This window comes from Nymphalis io, chromosome 9 (genome assembly GCF_905147045.1).
Source record: "Nymphalis io chromosome 9, ilAglIoxx1.1, whole genome shotgun sequence".
In the NCBI taxonomy this organism is placed as follows: Eukaryota; Metazoa; Arthropoda; class Insecta; order Lepidoptera; family Nymphalidae; genus Nymphalis; species Nymphalis io.
In genome coordinates this window covers 8430646-8456081 of record NC_065896.1, presented here as the reverse complement: position 1 = coordinate 8456081, position 25436 = coordinate 8430646, and the positions used below count along the sequence as shown (strand labels likewise).

The following is a 25436-nucleotide window of genomic DNA, read 5'->3' as shown; positions in this document are numbered from 1 at the left end:
TAGATGTATAGTCTACGTGGCGACCGCGTAAAAGGGTGGTCATTCAACATGAGTACAAAAATATACTCGATTAAATTTTGGATATTAGATAAATAATATTAGTCTGGCGGCCTGTAACAAGTCCAATTTTTTTATAATATTTTTTTTGTTTTTATTAATTTTTCAATTTCTCAATGATTTTTTTTAGCCCTTTTACATGATCGCCGCTTAGACTAGTATAAGTTATTCTTTATATCGTCAACGTGTTGCCGACGACTTCTATGATAGTTTTTAACCTATATTACACATTTACTTTGCACACACATGAATGTGTGGCACAAGGCATTACATGAAGTAGAATTACTGATAGGAAATGAGTGGTACCAACACAGACACTTGCGAAAAGAAACTTATAAAATACCCTATCACCAGTAAAGCATGTAGTAAGCATTATATCGTTTAACATTTCTAAAATTATTTTATGTTCTACACCAAACATCTAAATAATAGAAAAACACTTGTCAATCACATGTCACTTGTCAAAAAGAATTAATGCTCAATGAAAAAAAAAATATCATGACATTTATTCCTAATAAAAGAAATAATTACTTATCGCCCACTACGAATACACAAATTATTTATAGCTCTAACACTGTATTGCCAATATGAATAATGCTTAATGCCAAAGTTCAAAGGTTTATTTAGCAATCCATATTTGTAATTAAATTTGTATCATATTAATTGTATGCTGTAAATATTAACTTACATGTATATATTATTGAACTAATCATATTAGCTGATTGGTTATGTATGTGTTATGGGTTTACTTGTAGTGTCGTTTGTTAAATGGTATATATAGATATATATAAGTACATCTACAAAACATGTATATATTAGGTTCTTACATATGAAATTGGCGTTTTGTACGGGAGGAATATAAAGGCAATTTTTTATGTAAAATATATTTAATTAATCAAAGCATGCACCGTCGTTATCTATGCACTTTTGCCATCTCATAGGTAGTTCATTGATCCCTTTGCTAAAAAAACCACGGGGGCGAAAATCAATAAACTTTTTTAAGGTGGTTTGGACTGCCGCATCGGAGTTTACTTTTTTTCCTTGCAAGAAGTTGTTCAAATTCCGGAAAAAATGGTAATCTGTTGAAGCAAGGTCCAGATGGTACGGTGGATGTCGCAGACATTCCATTGTAGCTCATCTAACTTAATGGTTGTTTGTTGTGCAGTGTGTGGTCTTGCGCTGTCCTGAAGCAGCAGTGGCCGAGAGCGATTGACCAATCTCAGTTGTTTAGCAGCTAGTTCTTCCTTCATGGTTTGCAGTTGCTGACAATAGATATCTGCCGTAATCGTTTGGCCAGATTTTAGAAAGCTGTAGTAATGTGATGGATCCGCTTCCAAAATAGGCTTTAGGGCTCCCACACAAAACTGCGATGCGATGCGATGCGAATTCGCATCGCAGGAACTTGCGATGCGAATTTCTGCGATACGATTTAGTGCGGCAAACCGTTTGGTAGGGCGACCATTCCTTCAAGTGTAGTCAGCCGTACTGGACGTGTTTTTAGGAAGCTTAAGATGGATCGCAAAAAGATTATTGCACTGCTGTTATTGTTAAATAGATATAAAAGAAAAATAAGATTCTGGGTTCATCCATTTATTACGATTATGAACTCTGACTATTATGAACTCACACGCTATTTAATTTATACTTATATGCATTGATTGTATTGTTGTAGAGATAAAAGTACTTACCAAGTTTTGTTTTTTCGCTGTTTTCTTTGTCTTGGAAATTTGGAAACAAACTTTCACAGACGCTCTTCCACGCATCTTGCTTAATAAATTTATTTTTATAATGTTCATCACTTGTGTCCCAAAGGACGGGACAAAGCGGACTATAATGGCGTCACCAAGGATGTCGTAATATCGCAGGAATGTGCGATGCGAAGCAGATCGGAAATTCTTGCGGTGCGTTCGTGCGAATTCGCAGATATTTGCGATGCGATGCGAATTCGCGGTTTTGTGTGGGAGCCCTTAATTCTTCATTTTAAACGTTGAAACCAAAAACGTACCGTGCTTTCTTTTGCGACACCAGTACCGTACACGTCATTAATCCTTCGAGCTGTTTCTGCAGTACTGGTGCCACGGTGGAACTCGTACTCGTAAATATACCGATATTTCATGCTTTCCAATGTGTGGTAATAAGTGACGCCAAAGAAAAAAATAATGAGGAAAAAATAAATGAAGTTTTCAAAATTCATTTAAATGAATTTATAAAAATAATTTGGAATTCTTAACCAAAGAGGAGATATTTCATTTCAGTACAACAAAACGCTAATTTCATATGTAAGGACCTAATATATATATCAATATATAACTACAGCAATCAGAGAAATTTAATGGGTTTTCAAGAAAAAGTTGCTTATTTTGTCGGAAATATTTGTTGTTTAAAAAAAAATGTGTATTCTACCAATCCGCATGGGAGCAGCGTGGTGGAATAAGCTCCAAATCTTCTCCTCAAAAGGGAGAGGAGGCTTTAGCACAGGAGTGGGACATTAACAGGATGTTACTGTACTATATGTCTGCGATGGTGACCACTTACCATCATGTGACTCTTTTACCTACTAACTACCTAACTAAGATTATCAGAAAATCTGACACACTGATTACCTTCATTTGATACAATTGTGTAAAAAAATATGTTAATAATAATGTGGATTCTGTTCGTCTAAATACATATATAAATAAATAATTGTACATGCTTTTGATATATATTAACAGTTTGGTAAGTTAGGGCTCGTAACCTTGCAGTCCTATATCGAATAAAAACATGTACATAAATGTATACTCTTCATATATAATTAAATAATGATTCAAATATCCTCATTTTCAGGATAAAGTTTCTAATTACGTTTTGTACTTTTTAGGTAGAAACGATTTATGTTCAAATTAATAATTAACATAAATGATATGATAATTACGATTTTATTGTTTAGAGTTTCAGTTCGTTGAAAATTAAGCTTATATATTTTTTTGATTCAGTTAATTAAAACTGAATCTTTAATTTAAAATGTTACGATGAACTTTACACGCAAATAAATTTAATCTAAACCTTTCAACTTGATTGATGCGTTCAGTTTACTAAAGTTAGTTCTAATTGATTTAAATAATTAAACAACATTTATAGGTTTAATAAATGTATATATAAACCTTATGGCAGTAGCTTGGTCGAGTAGCCCGGACAAGCACCATCGAGTATTTCTATGTTTAATTTTTATGAATAATTCATCTCGTGCTCGATGGTGATAATAATCTGCCATGAGTGTATCTACCAATTTGCTTCAATAGCAGCGTAGTGCCAATAAGCTCCAAGCTTTCTCATAAGCAAGAGGCTAGTGGGACATTTATAGACTGTTAAATAACTTTACAGTAGCTTGGACATTGATGTGATATTAAAAAATGACTTGTATCCTTTTGTGTAATAATTTATCATTCATAGCGTTCATGCCATAATGAATTTTTTGATGTTTTGAATATTATTTGTCCACAGGAAAGTAGGTATCCTCCACATTATTCAATACAACCAATTGGTGGATTACACTTCGCGAGCGCTGAAAAACTTCGAACCAAAATTGTGTCGCTAAAAAATAAAAACAATTTAGTTACATTAGATAGTCTCACAGTGATACCGAATGGGGTGGTAATGAACGGTGTAGCGGAACATAGATCGGGATCAAACGTGCTCGTGGTGCATTGTGACGCGATATGCAGATTGGATTATACATTTCTACAGGTATGTTGAACTTTCTTTAAATAAAAATCGTTGTTCTTTTGTCTAATAATAATTATATTACAACTTTGGAAACATGTATATAAGGCAACCGTTCATATTGCTTAATGATAGTATTTGTTATATATGATGATTCTGCTTTTTTTTAAATAAATACATCTTATGTTTATAAGATGCGAAAGCAATTATTTCAAAAAGTTAGATTGCTTTATTTGTTATTTACTTAATAATATTATAAAACAATATAATGACTACTATTAACAAGTACAAAGGAATCAGAACAAACCGCATAGCTTATCGCAATGCCAATACTCTAATAATTATATTTTTAAAACATATAAAATAGACAACTATTTATTATTCTTATTATGACTTATAGCTTTGTTGTTATACTGGCTAGCTTGTACGGCAGCAGGTCATGAGGTCTTGGTTTCGTATCCAAGAAAAGTTGAAGGATTTTCACTTCGAAAACTCGTCTAATAAACTGTAAAAAATGTAAGAAATACCGTATTATTGTCATTATTATAATCGTTTTTATTCCCGTGTATTTAATTGATATAGAAAGTAGCCTACGTCGACTGCAGTTGTATTGTATTATACATTTCATTGTGAAAAATGAGATTTCTTTCTTTTTGTCCGGCTTCGGTCATCGTAGCTTTATCTAATATATTATTGCCATACCAATGTTTGATCCAAATTTCATGTATTTTTAATCTCAGTTAAGTTCTTATGAGAAATAAAGATCTTCAACCACAAATTGGTCAAACAGTTTTTATATGTAGCTTGAACAAACAAACGCACTATTATATTATAGATTTATAATAATATACATATAATATAAATGGTTTTTAATTTTAGGATTTTAAACGTTTTATTAAGAAATTCCAATGATATCGAATTGTTAGATATAGAGATAGAGCACAGTCGGTAAGAGTCACAAAGTCTTCGAACACATCGGTGATGCATTGCAGTGCTCTCGACAGAATCGATTACTTTCCTACTTCGACTCTCCGGCTAAAAGGTTTCTTAGACATATTAGAATTATAGTTATTGAAAACGCTCTAACCATAATTCTAGTATTTAATAGGTATTGTGAAAAATTCACTCTTATCCATGTAATAGAAAAATGTTAATAAAATATTGAAGTAACTCAGTAACTGTAATACTTAAATTAACAAAACATATTATAGTTTAACAACCTTTTACGATCTATTTAAAAAAATATTATTTATTACATAAATGGAGGTAAATCTTGGTTAGCATACTTCATTCGGCACTAGTTTTGTTTCTTTTTTCTGCATGTCAAAATTTTTGACAGAATATGCATGAGAACAGTCCGTTTTTTAAGTTTTACGAGCAGCGGGTAACCTTTATATATGAAATAGATGTAGTAACGTTATTCTGTAAGAATTAATTTGAAAATCAACTTCACTATAAAAAAAAAAACAAAATTAGTAAAGTTAAATACTACTACACACGGATATGTAAAGTTTAAGCTCTTGATTAAAAAAAAAAGATTGATATAGTATTTAGTTAATAATTGCGATCTATCCGCTTTTATTTACTGTGTATAAGTACATGCTATTACTCGCCCCACTTTTTTTGTAACCGCCATGACAAAGAAGAGGCTCGTTGAAGCATATATTTTTTTATTTTCTTATTTCGTAAACGGCTTGACTAATTGGGATAAAATAAATTTTGTTCTATTGATTTTTGTCTCCAGATGGCACTTTGACGAATAAAATACAATTTTATAAAGAATACTGTTCAAAGTACCCCGAAAAACAATTTTAGTTATTTAAATTGTGTTATATTTATAGAGGCTTTGGCAAATCATATATTGATTTTATGAAAACTGATTAAGTTTTAAAATATTGAATTAATTAATTTCTTGTTATAACTGTAAAACTAAGACCCGAGTTAAATAATAAATAAATAATAAATATATATTTATTATTTATTACAAAAAAAAAACACTTAAAATTAATATGTTTTTATTTTGCTTAAGAATGGATATCCTTTTTGATTATTTGTCCTCTTTTTGTTAACATGAAACAATTATATCAAGTTCGGTTTCAATAGCATTACTGGATTCTGCAAAAGCAAAAAGGTTATATAGGTAAAGAGCATTTTCATTAAATTAAGAGATTCAAAGCTAAATGGAATTAATTAAAAATATATAAATATATTCAGCGAATCACAATTTCGTGAGTTAATTAACGACTTAACTTCGTTAAAATCTAAATGACAATGAATCAGAACCTCGTTGACTGTTGTAAAAGGTAAGTCTTTTTAGAAAATCACAGAGCTGAAAAGGCAAAGCTCTCTTAATCAACAATTTGTTAAACGCATATAAAAAGTTGAGCTACTTTCAATTAGTAGGTTAAATTCTAAAAATTAATTATATTATATATGAGTGATGACGTTAAATATCTTATTTAACGGGAAATAGATTTGTATTTCCCGTTTGGATTTTGATAGATAGACATGAATGTTAAAAATAAATACACAAAAAATAAAAAGGTATACTATACACTATTTTTGTATTTGCAACGGCTCTTATGTATTATAAAATATTTTATTTTTATTATATTTAGTACTGACAAACCGTTATACTTTTATCTACACAGTTGAATGCACACATTAAAACTTGGAAAGATATTAAAAGAACATCAAATCTGGGGTTAATGAGATCACGATATATTCTTTAGACCGTGTAAATATTGTAAATCATTGTTTTTTTTTTAAATTGATTTTTCATGCGTTTATTGTGAATAATAGTTAAGGAACATTGCGGGTATTAATAAATTAAGGAATTGTGACATTTGTTAATTATAGGTTAATGATCGGCCATTGTGCAATCCGTCTTGGCGTCTCGCTATTTATATAAGACACTAAAAGGGTGTTGAAGGTAGGCGAAGAAAACTGGTATAGTCGACGTGGGAGAGCGCGCGGAGTTCCCAGTCAGATGGAGAACAACATAGGTGCAACTTTGTCGAATTATTGGACAAAATAATAAAATACATCTCACGATGTACGCGTCTAAAATATGGCGTTTGAAAAGAATTTCGTACAGTCCAATATGTATTTATTAAATTCGGCCGAAAGTGACGGCTTGAGATGAGATGGCCCGTTTAAAAACTGTCTGTTGTAAAACTCAATTATTATGTTATAATAATAATTTAGCATTTGCAGTTCCAAATGGAAAAAAAAATTAATGACAAATTAATAAATTTCGATTAGAACCGGCGATTGTTTCTCTAACTAGAGCCGTTTGTGGACCGCAAGGCCATTGTATGCGTATCGAAACTTATTCTAATCTAAAATTTCGTATAGTTTATAATAACAAGAGAAATTCTGACAGTATAATGAAATAGTACTTGTTTGTTAACATTATTGTTGGCACCACAGGCTTTAATTCAAACTGTCTGCTGCACTGAAATAGTTGCGTGTTCGATATTTGCTTATGAGAATTTTTGTTTCCCCATAGATTTGTATTCGTGCCTTCTTGAGTTGTGTATTCTATTTTGATCTTTTATGTCTTCATTACATTTAATTATATAAGAAATATTATTTTTATCTACTTAATTACATCACTATATTACTAGTTATTAATTTACCTTGAGTTATCAATTTCGTGCCACGGAAAGCATCGTCTCATTTCTATTCTGTCGTGTCTGATTGCTGTACCATAGAAAAATGAGGGAAGTGCAAATGCACCTCTGGATGATCTGTCCCTATAATATTTCATTAACAGACGTTCATTCTCTGTTGAGGATGATCGTTGAAAACGGTCAAGACGAGGTCTTAATTGATTTATTTTTTGTTTACAACTTATGATGCTGATTATCATAACAATGGCGTAAATTTCACCTAAGAATGTCTCCGTAACAAAAAAATTATGTGCTAATTATCTTAACAGCCGTAACCATAAATAAGTTAACAACCGTAAGTTTTTAACAAAAACTAATCTAAATAAACGTCTATTAAAAATAATAATTCTGAAAAAAAATGCGATTCGCTGTTGCATTATCATTATTGGTGGTAGGGCGTTGTGCAAGCTCGTCTGGGTAGGTACCACCCACTCATCAGATATTCTACCGCAAAACAGCAATACTTGATATTGTTGTGTTCCGGTTTGAAGGGTGAGTGAGCCAGTGTAATTACAGGCACAAGGGACATAAAATCTTAGTTCCCAAGGTTGGTGGCACATTGGCTATAAGCGATGGTTGACATTTCTTACAATGCCAATTTCTAAGGGCGTTTGGTGACCACTTACCATCAGGTGGCCCATATGCTCGTCCACCTTCCTATTCTATAAAAAACAAATCGCAGAACTTTAAAAACTATTCATAGGCGATGTAAACGACTTGCTCACAGTATCGCTACGCAGCAATTCGTGTTTTGAGCCTAAGGCTATAAAGAATTTGAAATAATTAAAACATAGAAATCGCCAACTACTTCATCGGAAATACACAATAATATTAACGATATGCAAATGGCACAAAAAACCGAACATATCACATATTGAAATTGAAGAAATTAGCTCAAGATAATCCCGCTCAACGTCAAAAACTTTTCCCACGACATAAATAACGTGTGTTTTTTACCCCTAAATGTGTGGACATACATAAAGATAAACAACAATCATTTCCCTGCTATAATATGATAATTAATACAAAGAGCTGTCAATTTTTTCCGTAGTACTCTTATCTCAACTGCACCGTAGCGACTGATTTTAGAAACAAATATATTTTTTAAAGATAGATGTCATTTATGGATGACATTTTATTTTTATTTTTATGGAATTTTATTTCATTAGTCTATAGCATTACAAGTATAATTTTTTTTCTTTTATGTTTTTGTCCAGACACAACCCTTAAAAATATGTTCTTTACCAACAATATTTTATTGTTAACTATAAATTGGATTCACTGGTTTATAAAGCAAAAATGCAAAATTTACTCATACAAAAAATAAAATAGATTTTTATTTTTATAAAAATAATAAAACATGTTATGCTTTGAAATAATTACTATTGTGCTATTATTGAGGATACGATTGGAACAAAATGTCAAATTTAATACGTAATAAAAATCTCGTTTTTACTACATACATATTAAAATTCATTACATTATCTTTATAAGACTTGATTGCGTGTGAAAACATGCCTGTTTATATAGATATATATTAAAGCTGCTCTATATAAAATATTATAATGCTTTAAAATGAGAGTATGCATCAAAATTAAAAATATGAATAAAGAATAGTGTGAGCGGTGAAATGTAATATCCGTTATAAAAGTTTTTTTACTCGTGTTGGTAAATGCCGATAGAGGCTTTTGTGGTCCTTTCTGCTGTAAAACCATGTGTTTTTATAAAACTCGTTATATTTTACAAAGGTGCATACATGCTTATTGCATGTAAAATTCATATTTTTTTAACGATAACATTCCGTAGCTCGAATTTCTGAACTGCGTTAGCATTATTGAATACATGCATTGTAGAATATGTTGTATTTAGTATCCGGTTAGAATCCACAAGTGAAATTGATTTAAAAAAAATTGGTAATATTAAAAATAGAACACCAAATCATGCAACAACTCAATTACTCTTAAAAATCTAAATATTACACTTGAACACATTCAACAAATCACAAGTCGCGTCAATAATAAATTAATTACTTTTCCTTTTTGTCCACCAATAAAATGGCGGTTTTAAATTAGAGTGCGTCTTTTTTTAACAACCCTTTTGTAGGGATTAAGGTATCTCCTAATTGTATATAATATGATAATATAAATTGAGTAATAGACGCAAGAAAGACAACTGAATCAAAACAAGATGTAGACAAATTAATAATAAAAAAATTGTAACATAAAACTATCAATGTAAACTGATAGGAAGACATACCAAAGGCACCGACAACAGACAACATAACAGAAGAAAACTGGTCTATTTCTTTCTAAATATTAGTTTCGCAATTTCATACGAGACGGTTCTGTCGTTAGATACTGAAATATGACTATTTTCAAGAACTATAATAACCAAAGACTTACTATTAGCCAGAAAATCGAGTCTCACCAATTAAAGAAATACACTATACTTTTAACGTACCTTTTAATAACTGTTTCTAACAGTAACTAAAATACTAACAGTAAAATATTTTTAGTATACAACACTAGATATTTTTTATATTTAAAGTCCCTTTCATAACATAAATTCTATCATTCGTCGCGAAGCGCAAGCATATAATAAATGTTAACGAGTTTGTATCATCATCAACCCAAATATGATGGCACAACGTTTCGAGTGACTTTTTAAAAATCTTAAGAGCAGTGTAGCTATTATAACTGGTTTTAAATGTCGCAAAAAAAGAAATAAATTTTGTATTTTCTATGATGATAATCTAATTAAAGGCTTAAGTATACCTCATTAAAGTACTTCACGTCGAATGAGATGGCATTATTGCATTATTTATTATGTCATCCGGAATATATTTTATTCGGAATAAATTCGAATGGTAATTACGTCAGCTAACTGTTTCAATGACTGTATTGTAAAATTAAGTTGATTATACAATGTGAGTTAAAAAAAAAAGATGAACAACAATTTATTATTTCAATTTTGTATAACTTAATTAAAGTGATTTCATTATTCATATTACTATGCTAATTATTGTTAAAAGTTTTTTTATGCACATAATGCATAGTTTTTTAAAGCCTTTAATGTGTGACAACAGCCTGTTATAAGATATATACAATCAAAATTAATATTATTATTTTATAATGCATATTAAATAAAATACACGACTATAATACTTTTTTCTACTTCCAAAACTGTTATGTACTCAACCCTCTTCATGTTGTAACTACTTATATAACGATTTTGCTCCACTTTTTCAAAAATGGTATCGACTTTATCCGTAACAGGTCGACCAGAGCGTGTTTCATTTTTGACATCAAAATTCCCAGACTGAAAACGCTTGAACCAATTTTGTGTTACTCTTACTGATACTGAATTCAGTCCATGAACGTTTTTTTCAAATTGTATCGAATTTCTTCGTTAGATTCACTCATTTTGGCGAACAGAAAAACAGTAAAAAAATGGTGGTAAAACAGATTTTAGATTATAGTTTTTTATTACAAAATGTCATCTATTAAGGGTACCAAAGCCAGCCTGATACAAACTAATAGTACAAAAACAAAATAGGAAAAAACGTTTTCCCCGTCCTCTTATATATGCACCAACAAGCATTGGAACACCGTGAAGCCCCAAACCTTCTCCTCCAAAGGGGATAAGGCCTTATCTTCGTAGTGATATTGTTTTGAAACCATCATTGAGGGGATTACAGACTTTTATTATTATTTAAAAAGATTCATTTTTTAAACATTTTTTTGTAAACGTACCTTACATTATCTAAAGATGAAATTTATATTTCAATAAATTCGGTTAGTACATAGTAAAATTGTTAAACTTCAAAACAATAAAAGCTTTCACTTTAAACAGAATATTGAATAAACAATCTATTGTTCTCTCAATAATCGTGTAGTTTTCCATTATTTTCGGTAAGCGTGCATTACGATCGCTATTCAGACCTGTGGAATAAAGGCGAAAATTAAAACGGGTTGCGGTCTCGATATCAACATGCATGTGATTTGACTCGCGGTCTGCGGTTCGCATTTAACTGATGTGAACATACAACTAGCTGCATTATCATACTATTTTCAAATTGTTATTGTACTGTAAATTAATTCGATATTTATGTAAGCCAATTATGTCAGTCACGTCGCTTTAAATTTGTTCAGCGAATTTGTTTCATGTTAGGTCGAGCCGGCTCGGTTATGGCTGTGGGTTTATAGAATGACACTCTAAAATATATACATGTTTGTTCGTACGCATTGACTCGATTAATTTATCATTATAAAACTATTGTTTCGATATCAGAAATATTCTATTTAGTTAGTGGATGAGAAGAAATTTAATTTTGTGTTTGAAATTTAGACATTATAGAACGATCATTAATCTTTCCATAAACGAAAATAACAAAATAAAGAATAAAAATAAATGAATTTGTCGGAATGCAAAATGCAATATTTTAATAATTTTAAATATGCTATATTTTAATGCTATCGACTGAATACCGAATATATAACACATCGCATGAATGATTATCGTTATTATAATAAAATTATCGGTAAACTGAAGTAATTGCTCAAACGCAAAATGAAAGTTAAAGCGGAAAAATATCGAGCATTGAACGGTAATGAAAACGAGAAAAGAATCAATATATATTTTTTAAATATTTATGAGGTATAAAGGGAATGCCAAATTCACGCTTAAATTTGTTTTTATTTTTATAGAATATTCACATCGTGACGATTAAGTTAATAACAATAAATATAATAATAAATTTATTTATATAGGGAATGAACAAGAAAGTTAAAACAAAAGTAGGTTTGTGGTAGTAAATAGGTATTTTGACTGCCTCGTAGCTACATATAAGACCGCAGACTCGAAGGTTCTGGGTTCAAATTCTAGGTCGGGTCAGTAAAAGAATATCGGGTTTTTCTGTCGAAATTTCGCAGTAGTAAGTGTGTACACTCAAGTGCCTCGAAAAGAACATAAAGCCGTTGGTCCTCCTCCTGAACTCTTTCTGGTCGTGTCACATTGCCGTCCCATCGGATTATGAGAGTTAGGGAATAGAGAGTGCACCAGTGTTTACGCACACATTTGCGCACTATAATATATCCTGCGCAGTTGGCTAATCACTGCTGAGAATGGCCGCCGTGACCGAAATCGTCAGGAGGACATTATAGCTTCATTGTGAAAATAGATTAATTTATTACTTTTAGCAGACAAATCAACAGACAGCAGACAGAAAAAAAACAAATCGTCACGTTGCTAGATAGACACTTTGGTTTATTTGTTGCTTGATAGTTAATATATAATTGATATATAAATTAATACTGACCTGTAACCCAGATAATATTTTGTTGCTAAAAGTATACAGAAGATTCCAAATAAAAAGAAGAAAAGAAAATCGAGATTGAGAGTACTATGAAGTCGATTGTCATTCTGTATCAAAACATTTAAAAAATACTGGGAAATTATAGGAAATAGTGGGAAATTATAGGAATTTTCATGTGTTTAATTTGTGTTTATAATTCATTTCGTGCTTGACGGTGAAGGAAAACATCGTGAGGATGATGCATGTGTCTAATTTCATTTAAAGAGTTTTTATAATTATATTATTTAAAGAGATTTTGTATAGTAATTTCATTTAAAGTTGTCAGGGTACAGAAAAAGACAGGGTACCTCAGACCTGCCTCACACGGGTAAAGCCGCGGGAAGACACACAAATAAAATAAAAAAAAAGTGACGTCAAGAATAGCCCGTTAAAATGAGAAAACGATTATTTATATTTTCCAATATCTTATTGGTTAGTTGTACAATCGCAAACCTAGTAGGTTGGTTTAAAAAAAATGCGAGAAATGAGATTTTGGTAGATGCTAAATCTGTTTTTTTTTATAATATTTAATTTTAATAAGTTCTATACTCCATCGAGAATATAAGTAACTTTTATAAAGAAATGTAATTAGTTTAATTTATTTTTTAATTTACACCACATAAAATGACACAAAAAATTGTTTCAACTAATTATTGTGTAGTACAAGTAGCGGTTTTATGCTTAATAAGTCATTTCTTTCAAACATCAATTTTATTATCTCATTATAACTGGATATTTACAAATGTTCCATTCAAATGCTTGCAATTATTAATTTGAGAATAATATGTAAAATGTATTATTTTATTATAACCAAATATTACTAAATAATAGCCGAGACATATGTTTGTTAAGATGTGTAAGAGTAGGTTTTATTAAGAAGAAGGATTAGAAACTATATCTGTCACAGCAATGCAGGTTAGCGCGTATATCGGTATATGTATTGGGTACATAATATGTTGGTCTTAGAATTTATTTCAAGACGTACAGAATTTCTCGAGATCTTTTCGTTATTTTTAATAAGAGAAAATTTTATTACATATTTGAAATTCATTCAATTAACTTTACCATTTGGTTATTTAATTACGAAGACAACAAAGGATATTTGAAATTGTATAATAAATATTATGATATTATAATGTAATATCAGTAAGGCGTAAATTAGCAGGACAAAGTCCTGCTTGGTAAGTAAGACCATCATTAGTTATTTTATCGCTAAATTTATGTACTTTTTACTACTGTGTTGCGGTTTGAAAGGTGAGCAAGACATTACAGGCACAAAAGATAACATCTTGATGCCAACAGTCGAAAGCGCATTGATGGAATATGAAATGTTCTATATTCATAGCAAATCCAACGTCTGTGGATAGATATAACCAGTAATAACGACCGTCAGCAGATCCACCTTATTGTATCAAAAAAAATATGAATAAAAATATTGTTAAGGAAATATGGCATTTATTATAAAAACATTTTAAAATAAATGTTAATTAACAAACAAGTACACAATATATTACAGTTTGAAAAATAATGTAAAAACTGCAAAATATTATTTCACGCCTAATTTTACAAATAATTGATTTATTTGCCTAAGTGGACAATGTGTAATCCTAATGTGTTCTAAGTTGAGTTAATTAAAATTAAACACAATTCAATATTACACGTAAACCTTATCAAATAAAATAATCTTTTTTAAATATAAATACTTCATTTGTTTTTTTTTTAATGTATATTTTGTTTCATTTGTACTGAAGTTCTTCGCTCTACAACCAATACTTTATCTCTCACTTTATTAACTGAATTATTCTTCACTTTATTAACTGAATAATAAATAGCAACATCAACTCTTATGTCGAGATTTATCATAATTCATATTTTTTATGTAATGTATTGATTTAATATACCTAAATACTTTGGAGAAGGAGAAAGTATATCATTAAAATACTGTTTACTTCCATTATAGACTACTTATTTGGACTAGACTTACCAGATGGAAAGTTGTTTCTTTCACCAGCAGATTTTGACAATGTAAGAAATAGTTGCACATAATAAATGTTGTACCAACCGTAGGCTCTAACATGTTATAGCCTTTTTGTAAGTAATTAAGCCGGTGTATTACAGACTACAGAATATAATTTAGTGGTTCGAACACGTCAATCTTATTTTAGTGATTCGGGTTCAAATAAAATGAATTTTCATGTACTTAATTTGTGGTTATGATTCATCTCGTTTTCAACGGTGAAGAAGAACATCGCGAGGAAACCTGTGTGTGTCGAATGAAAATCTGTGGAATAAGCTACAAACCTTTCCTTCAGAAGGTCTTAATGTTGATTAAAGCATTTAGAGGCTGTTAATTTTAGAAGTATAATTATTGTTACCATTCTAAAAGGTCTGCTCAAAACTCTGGTCTGGTGAAAATCACTGAATTTTTTACAAATTTAATGTGTTTTTTTCCTCATGCAGTGAAATAACGACATAATTTGTTATTTAACTATATAAAATGTTTTTTTAGAGTCTCAAGATGCTTGTGCAGGAGTGGTCGCATAATGGCCGAGTAGTATGGTGTGACGCAAGCCCCTTGATCAAGGAGCAACTCAACACTGTCATACAAGAGCCCTTATACTGTCATACCGAGGAACTTGGAGTATTTTTAATAGGTTTGTGATAGTAAATTAATCACCTTAAATATTTTTTATTATTGAACTTGTTATATAATTTTTATATAGTTGAAAATCAGTTTGTTGTTTTTTGACGTTACATTACGCTTAAATAAAAGAGTTTTTCATAAATGGATCCTTGTTACATATATTTAGGTTTGATTATGTATAAAATTAATTAACTTTATAATATCTTAGTTGTAATTCAGCTTAAGATAGATATTTTAAAAAATTAAGCACAAAAAGCCATCAACGACAGCTAAAATTAATATTTTATTCATGATCTGTCACGAGCAGATCACGACAGTGGCTCTGTCGAAACGTAGGGCAAAATAATAAAAAACTTCTGAGTTAGCAGTTCATTTAAGCAGATAAAAATATATAAAATGTATAATGCGTAGTAGAAGATTACGCTAGAATATTTTAAGTACTTTTATTATATCTGCCTTATTCTTATACATAGTAATGTATATAATAATGTAGTAATTCGTAATGACTCAAAATAATACGAAAATATTTTTTATTTATCCAGTAGAATATACGGTTAAGCACCTCATTAAAATTCTAGATTATTATAGAGAAAATTTAATTGTGTTCAAATTCAATTGATTTAAAGGCGTCGCTTAATTTGCGACTATTGATGGCTTTTACGTTAATCATCATACAAGATTTTAGCCGTCTGCTTATACCACTATTTAAATTATTTTTTAAAATTATGCAATAAATTCACTTGGCGGGGAGGCTTTCCACCTTGTAATCATCATATATTCTTCCACCAAGTAATACCTAGTATTATTGTTTCCCGGATTGAACACTGGCTCACTTAGCCAATAAGCCAGTGTAACTACAAGCATTAGAGACATATTACCTTTGTTCCCAAGGTTGGTGGCGCATTGGCGATGTAAGGAGTTGTTTATAATATAATTCTTAAAGCGCCTATGTCTGTAGGCGGTCACTTACCATCAGGCGGTATACTTGCCAGTCTGCCTATCTAATACAATAAAAAAAATCCGTTGTTAAAGAGTCTTAGAAAACTCTCATTGAAAATCGTGATATATTGCTGACAAAACTATGAGAGTATGTATATATGTATGGTGGACAAAGTTGACGTGTAGCCATTACCATACGAAATACATATTCGTACTACACAAATAACAGCAGAAATAACTTCGTTTTGCGTAATTTGCATGACCACGGAACTCAACCATCTGCGTTGTTTTATACAAACTTGGTTGAATTATTTATATCTTAAATACAACACAACAAAACATATCTACTGAGGCTAGTGAGTTGGTATACTGGTATTATATGTAAAATAGTTAACTTAGGCCAATTTTCTTAACATTTCGTAGATAAGATTTTCGAAAGAATATCCTGGAGGAAGAAACAAAACAGTCTTTTGAAACTATCTCAACGGGGCAATTATTTTGCTTCGTGTTCCATCCGTGTATAATAACGAACTAACCTAACGCCTGAGGCGATGTTCACGTTTCGCCTTCTAATGTCTGTCGAGGGAACGGATTCGTTTCGTATATTTGAGGATTTGTCTATTTTATTTTACGTTATTTATATTCAGGTCATGCCATTACTTGACACATTAGTACGTATTGCGACTGTTTAGTTAAACACTAATTTATCTCATTCTGATTATTGATTTGACATTTGAAAGAAGAAGACAAAACTGATCATCAATAAATTGCCTTTTTTACGCAGTGGAAACCTTTATAAAGACCCGTCTTCCATGAAGGGGTGAACCTGGTTATATGGTATTCTTACCCACTAAAACCACTGCGATGACTGTCCTCGGCACGGATCGGAGAGGCTGCGGGAAGGTATTGATATAACGCATCCGCGGCCCCTCTCTACAATAAATAACCTTCGTTAACATGTTTTTATTTGATACGAGTAAAGCATAGCGTAGCGTCCAAAACATGCGATTATTATGATGGTATTTAAAATTTATTATCGTTAGAAAATTAACATTTAAGGCACCAATAACACCATTTATTATTAAAATAACTCGCGTTAAAATTAATATGCTTCATAATATCCGCTCATTTGAATTTTATTGTTTCAGAAATAACAATGGCAACGCTAACGGGTAATACCAGTGATACCAGACTTTAGAGTTGAATTAATTTTTCATGTTATTATAATGTTGGTTTACCTACATTTTTTTGTTTCCAGTATTATTTAACATTATTTGTTTTTTAATACTGCATTTGTAAAGAGCGAGATTTTTTTGCTATCTACTATTAAATTATTAAAACGAAAATTGTTTCCTTAACGATTTTTAACTATCTATAAATAACAATTTTTTTTGTTTCATAGTACCTATAATGTTTTACTCATCCTAAAATATCAACCACATATGTTTTTAATAGTGGGAAGTGATTCTACATGTATTTCTCTCACTATTTCTCTTTCAATGAAACATGGTATATAGAGGTATTTTTAATTTGTCGCGAAAGTTTAAAATTAATAATAATATTTCTTCTATATTTATAAATATAACTTCAGTACTAATTAAGCCAGAAAGAAAGCAAAGGCCGGATAACTGTTTACATAAAAAAGTATGAATAAAAGTAAGATAAGAGTGTTAAAAGAATACCAATCATCCTATAATTAATTTAGTAATAGTTGCAAGTGTGCAAGTATAGTGGACATTGGATAAATAATAAATTAATATTAAAAAAATAAAATAAGACTGCTTTTATTTTTAGCAATAATTTATATAAAATATTACTAAACTGTTTGGACCAACACAAAATGGGTATACAAAGTCTAACTTCAATCGACTTAGTGGGCCTATTTAGCTTAGCTTTAAATTTAATTGATTTGACTCACACATATTAAAAGTGAAAGGGCAAATGTAAGCTGGAATGTTTTATATATACCGTAAGAACTGTTTGAACAAAGAGGGTATTTAATATTATTTATATATATTATTATTATTGTATTTATGTGACAAAATAAAAAAAAAAAAACATGGCAGCATGCTTCAGCAACATAATTCAGTTCAGAGAGGTAGCGCCAGCGTCCTGTGTACCACAGAATTGATCTTTTGGATGGCGTGTATTTTATATAATTTGTATATTATGGCTGTTTAGATTCAGTTAATTTTTGTTTAATCTATTTTTCATTGCAGTATAATATTTTTTGTATGCAAATTGTTTATTTATCTCTCTCAGAATTACATATATAAACAAGTGAAAACATTTACTAAATGTTAAATAATAAAATGGTCGTTAAGTTTAAAATATAAGCATTATTAATAAATTAGGTATTGTTCTTTCAAGGACTCAGTAAATATTAATGATTTATGGCGTAAAATTTTCCTCAGTAATCGCCTACTGCGTATTTGTAAATGATACTCTCAACACATGATGTCAGTTTTGTATGTTTATCTTTAAAAACAGCAACATGATTTGCTTGCATACAACCGACTTACAATATTTAATTTATTTAATTATATATTTTTTTAAATAATAATAGATAATTATAATATTATTTTTTTCTCCTTCAGTTCGGAAATATAAAGTGAAAATAATATTTATATATCTAGTGCTGGAGCAGCATTAAACCTCTCGCTTGAACAAAAGAAATCGGTTTATTTGACAATGAAACGAATTGTTAGGTACAACTTTTGAATCGAATTCTAGCAAAATAATGTTTAAAATAATTTTAGTTAAGTAAATAAGAATGAAAATATATCTAATATTACGTTAAGAAGTTGTAGAAACATAATAGTAATTTATCATAATTATTCTGAATAGTCATATTCAGCCGTAAAATCGATATTTTTATTACCATAAACTTCGACGTTAATATGATTACTAAAGAACTATGCGTGGACAAGCGTCATGAAAAAGGAATGAACTTGAGCGATTAGCTATTATTACAGTCAATTTTATAGTTAAAGACCTGGATATTATTACAAAAATATTTATAATCTTCTTCTTCTTCTGCCTAGCGTTTTCCCGGCCTAGTAACACCAGGGTCCGCTTGACTGCATCTATGCCTCCACTTTGCCCGATCTAAAGCGTACTTCTTAGTGAGATCGTGCTCTCTCATATCGTCCCTCACAACATCGAGCCAGCGCTTCTTGGGCCTGCCGCGGGATCTAGGGCCTTCGACAACAAAGTCCAGGCATTGGTTCCCGACATAGTCTGGTGGTCTGCGGCTAATGTGGCCAAACCAACGCAGACGGCTTTCCTGCTGTGCTCGTTACGAATGCGATCTAGTCGCGTAACGCCACACATCCACCGCAGCATCTTCATTTCCGTGACGTGAAGTTGCTGAACGTGTCTCGCGAGAGCTGGCCACGTCTCGCTGCCGTACAATAAGACTGGTCAGATGATGCACTTGTACACAAGGACCTTTAATTTCACCGGTATCCTGCGATCACAGATTACCCCGGTGACTTCCCGCCATTTGGCTGAGGCTGCATTTATTCGAGCTCTGACGTCGTGGTCGACTGTACGAGACTCGTTCAATACGGACCCGAGGTATTTAAACTTTTCCGTCTTGATAACGGATTCTCCGCCTATCTTTAAGGGTTCGGGGTCCGTACTGCCACAGGCTTTATACTCGGTCTTCGCAACATTTAGCATCAGAACTCCCCTCTCTAGCACACCCTTCCACTGGTTCACCTTTTGCTCCAATACCTGTTTGTCCTTATCTACCAGTGCAATGTCACCAGTACAATACATCATGAGCCAGGGAAACGGCTCATGGGCTTTCGCTGTGACAACGTCAAGCATTATACTGAACAGAAAAGGACTCAGGGCCGAGCCTTGGTGGACACCAACTGTGATCGGGAAAGGGTGTGCGTCGCCAACGGCGGTCCTTACTATTGATTCCGAATTATGGTACATGTCTCGGATAATGTCAATATAGATTTGTGGCACGTTCTTCATCTTCACAAAAATATCTATTATAACATAGCAAAAATATTGGAGTATAAGTCTACTCAAAATAAAATGTTCTGAAAAAAATATAAACAGAGTTACCGAGTTGTTCATTTAAATCGATTAAGTTTTCCGATAAAATTAATGTTAATTGATTCGTTTAATTAAATAATAATATTATTAATTATTTTAATAAAGATTTAATAATGACCAACGTACCTTCATTAATCAAGCAAAATATAGTAGAATCTAAATCTACAAAAAAATGAAAAAAAGGTTTTCTAAAAAAGATCTTAATAGTTTTTAAGCCGAGTTGATTTGAGCTATATGTTTTCTGATACAAAATCATTTTTATACCTTAAATTTCTAAAAGAGAATAACTAAAAATGTATGGATCTTGGTCCAGATGTCCACCACTAACGAGACCTATGTAATAATATTTTAGTCTACTAAATACTGAGCCATTATAACCAGACTGCAGCAAAAAATATGCAGTCAGTAAAAAGTTATAACCGAATGAAAAGTCATGTTTTTGGACCTATATATGCGAAAAATATCGTTAGTATAATTCTGTCCATCGTAAATTTTGAATTAAACTACGCATGTTATGTCATGCTGCTTGTGTCTCGTGTCAGGTTTTCGCTGAAATACATTTTGATCAAAGAAAGAAAACACAACGCACGTTTTAAATAGTACCAGATACCTGGGTACCTGGTACTACTCTAGGTACTCAGGTAAAAACAGACTGCATAGTGCTCAAAATAATGTTATCTTCAATTTGAGTGGGGTTATAATGAATCATCATTAGCACGGCATAAAGGGTAGCTTAGCTAGATTTAAATAAATAGTTAATCCAAAATAAAGTTAAACTATTATTATTTTTCATACTGTCATAACTTTTACAGACAGCTTATTTTGTCTCATTGTAAAAGTTACTCTGTGTTTAGTGACCTATAAGTCAACATAGGTGTCGTTAGTGGTGGATATTTGGATCACAGACAACCCTGAATGAAAATTAAATATACATTTTAGATACCTATGTAAGGCAAGAAGCTACGTCCTAGCTAATTATTTATTCATCAAAGCTGCGACGAAATCTGTTTATTTTTTTATTCTATCAAAATAATATACTTAATATTATTATAAAGAAAACCGTGTTGAAAAATAGAACAAATATAATAGCAATTTATCTTAATAGATCTAAATAGGCGTATTGCAGCCATAAAATTTGATAATTTTACTACCATAAACTTTGACGTTAATATGATTATTGGAGAACTATATAAGTGCTCTCATGAAATAGATTTAATCACTTTTACTTTAATTTCAAACGATTTGATATAAAAGTACGAAATGCAACTCGCAACTTTTGCTTTTCTGCTTATCACGGTCGCTGTCACTTACGCGAGTAAACCTCATTATGATTTAAACGACGCTCCTGCTTTATTCGAAACATTTATCAGGGATTATAACAGACAGTATAAGAGTGCTGCGGATAGAGAGGTGCATTATCAAGCATTCGTTGATAGTTTAAATGAAATAAACAGATTAAACGAAGTCTCAGGGTTAGATAGCGATACCGCTGTTTATGATATTAATGATTTTGCTGACTATACAAAAGAAGAAATGAAGATGAAATTCGGCTACTTGCACAAAGTAAGTGTGTTTAAATGTAACATTTATCAAAGTTTATTCGTTATATGTATATAAATTTGGTTTAAATATAAGTAATCACATATTTTATACACGAAAAGCTAATAATTATGAATTGATCTTAAAATTTCCATTGATTTCAGTTTCTGATTTATGTTTTGTCGTTAGATGTTTCATTGCATAGAATTGTTCTGTTAAGTAAGTGACATGTAACCGAAACCTCTGAAGAATTTAAAATAAAACGTTTATAATTAATTATTTTACAGGAGTAAGAGCTCCAGATCCATCGATGGCGAGAAATTAAAAAACGTATCTCTTTATATCAAATATATACTATATCATTATAATATGTTTTTATTTCATTTATCCCATTTGAAACTGTGTGGTTAAACATTAAATAACTAAGATTATGGAAGAATATCTTTTAAAATCTATTCATTGACAATAAGGCATTTGTTTATATATATAATTACCGTTTAATGTCTTGTAAGGGCTAAGAAAGGGTAAAAGCAAATGTACTATTGGTAATGTTTTCGTTATGGAGGGAACGTGATCCAATGTGGATAAATGAATTATGGGGATTTGAAATAATAATATAAGGTTGGCAATATCAATTGTAATTTTGTGACGAGGATGTGACTGAAAGAAACTTTCATTTAAAATTATATCTAGACAAATAAATAAAACTGAAGTTTCTATTTGTGATTATAAAATATCACATTTTCTTAAATTAATAAAGCTCTACGTGTAAGTTTATCAATGCAATCAAGAAATTCAAATAGTAAATTACAAACATATCAGACATTTTATTTTCATTTTTCATTCAACGACAAAATACTTATGAATTTTTGCTCAGAAGCTTTAATATTAAATTTAATTTTTTGCTTCAAAAATGACTCTGTCACTCTGTTTGGGTTTCCAAAACCCTGGAAAGACGTATTTATTTATTTATTTCTAACCAGAAGCTTGTACATAAAATTTTATGCATATAACTTTGAGGGTAATGAGTTTTCATACAACCATCCACGCCTTATTTTACCCCTTTAGGGGTGGAATATTTGAAAATCCTTTCTTAGTGAGTGCGTACAACATAAAATGCATCAATTGCTAATATTTCAAGTTTCTAAACCTATGGTTTTTACTCTGCGTTGATGAATTATTCAGGACAATTATACACATTCGTATATATGTATATAGATAATATTTCAATAACTTAGGTATTATTCCTTGTTACCTTTTTTTTAACGCTGGAAAAACGCATTACGCATTTCCCCACGGGAACAGTGGGGGGGGGGGGGCTATGGTGGGCTTGCCAGTGTCCAAGGCGCCGAGTGCGCCCCCAACATCGGAATACCCACTAAAAAACCAGCGGTATCCTTTCCGTCTTAACGAGGAGCGCCACGGGATCGCTTGCGACCGTGACGCTCTGACTAATTCCTTGTTACTTCACATAGTATGTATTATTTATAGTTACTATGTGATTATTCTATTAAACAAACATGATGTGTAAAAAAAATTCCTCAATTAATTCTACTCAAACGAAAATAACGAATAAGTGTTTTTAACATTATTCTTATACGTATGTATGGTGTATGTATGGTTTTGCATGTTCATCTTAATAAACAGCAAAATAATTGGTTTGCTCCACTGCTGACTTTGGTTCCGAAATTTCTATTGAAAACTCAACTGACTGGACCTGAATCTCAGGATTTTACATGGTGGTGTAGGGCTTTGTGCAGGCCCGTCTGGGTGGTTACCACCCAGTCATCAGATATTCTACCGCTAAGCAGCAATACTTAGTATTGTTGCGTTTAAAGGATGAATGAGTCAGTGTAACTACAGGCACAAGGGACGTAGTAAAATCTCAGTTCTCAAGGTTGGTAGCGTATTGGCGATGTAAGGAATGGTTATTATTTCTTACATCGCCAATGTATATGGGCGGTGGTGACCACTTATCATCAGGTATTCCATTTGCTCGCCCGCCTGCCTGTAACATAAATAAAATAAAAATGAAATAAAAAGGATATGTAGCTCTATAGAGCTACTTGATGTATCAAGTCACTAGACTAACGAAGGAGTCCAAGTGAGTCATTGTAAATTATTGTTTAAAATATTCTTGGCAATGTGACAATAAGTTTGTTTAGAACGGTAATCGTCCATACCAGTGAAATGTTCGTCTGTCGCCTATCTCACGAGCATGTATGAACATCAGATGCAAAAATTCACTGTTTTGTATTAGTTTCTCAACGTGACTACTCTCTTATAAAAGTGAGTCAAAGCTAAGTACGAGTATATTAAAACAATTTGTCATCAATAGTGTTTGATTTTATATTAACAAAATTAAGAAGTACGTATTGTAAAAGGCTTGGGCTAACTATTTATATGTGTTTACAATGATATTTATGTGTGTGGGCAGAGTGCGCATTGTATGTTCAATATGATTATTAAGATAATTATTTTTATAGAGTTTAATATCATTAAAGCACAAATAATTAATCTAATAAAAATACCTATCTTATCTATAATATCTTAATCTTATAAAAATATTTTTTATAATGCTTCGTTGGTCTAGTGGCTAGATATTGTGAGTACCAGACACCGTGTTCAAATCTGTCGAAATATCTCAGTAGCAGCCCGGCGTCTGAAAAATGGAAGTGTGTACACTCCCATGTCTTGGAAAATGCGTAAAGCCGTTGGTCCGTTGCCATTCCATCGGATTATTGTAGAAGATACTGCACCCCTGTTTACGCACATACTTTTGCACTATAATATGTCCATGGTGGTTGGCTCGGTCTGGAGAACATTGTTATTATTCATAAAATAATAATGAAAGATACTATTTAGCTTACAACTGATATTTTAGGACTACAGATAATTTCTTATGAGAGGTTATTCATAATTACTGCGCTTGGAAGATGTTGGAGAGTGCAGTAGAAGGTGAGATGTGTAACGACTGTCCTTTAGACACCTCTTACAAACCAACGGAGAAATATGAAAGAGTCTTTTTAAGGTACTTAAATAAACTGTATTTTTTGCATCAAACAGACGATATTTCATTTTTTTTTTCTATAATTTTATTTTATTACTTGTAATCATAATTTGTGTATTGGTTTTTAATTTCAACTAAGCATAATACTAATTTATCGTAATAATTCTGATATGCGTGAAAGCAAATTATACATTATTACCATAAACTTTGGCGTTAATATGATTACTGGAAAACTATATAAGAGCTCTAATCAAATATCTTCACTCACTTTTGAGTTGATATCATACAATTTGATATAAACCATACAAAATGCAACGTGCGACGTTTGCTGTTCTATTATTATTAACCGTCACGGTGACATACGCGAGAAAACGGTACTATGATTTAAACGACGCCCCTGCTTTATTCGAAAAATTTATCAAGGATTATAACAGACATTATAAG

The 25436-nt window shown here is 31.2% G+C and overlaps 2 protein-coding genes across 4 annotated transcripts in view; both read left to right on the top strand.

The window, feature by feature from the left end:
• LOC126770528 (sodium-independent sulfate anion transporter-like) overlaps positions 1–18075 on the top strand; it is a 66548-nt gene extending 48473 nt beyond the window's left edge. For all 3 annotated transcript variants that reach the window (XM_050489958.1, XM_050489959.1, XM_050489957.1), the window contains exons 10-12: positions 3541–3783; positions 15296–15440; positions 17518–18075. In XM_050489958.1, the coding sequence (XP_050345915.1) occupies positions 3541–3783; positions 15296–15440; positions 17518–17567 (438 nt within the window). In that variant the 3' untranslated portion in view covers positions 17568–18075. The remainder of the gene's footprint in view (positions 1–3540; positions 3784–15295; positions 15441–17517) is intronic.
• Positions 18076–21652: 3577 nt separating this feature from the next.
• LOC126770682 (uncharacterized) lies at positions 21653–22350 on the top strand. The gene is made up of 2 exons (XM_050490193.1): positions 21653–22006; positions 22270–22350. Exons 1-2 carry the CDS (start codon positions 21704–21706, stop codon positions 22273–22275), a joined length of 309 nt encoding a protein of 102 aa, XP_050346150.1. The 5' UTR covers positions 21653–21703; the 3' UTR covers positions 22276–22350.
• The last annotated feature ends 3086 nt before the right edge of the window (positions 22351–25436 follow it).

What these genes read in the sequence shown, in the direction of transcription:
- LOC126770682 (XM_050490193.1), top strand. Translation starts at nt 21,704, where the DNA reads ATGCAACTCGCAACTTTTGCTTTTCTGCTTATCACGGTCGCTGTCACT.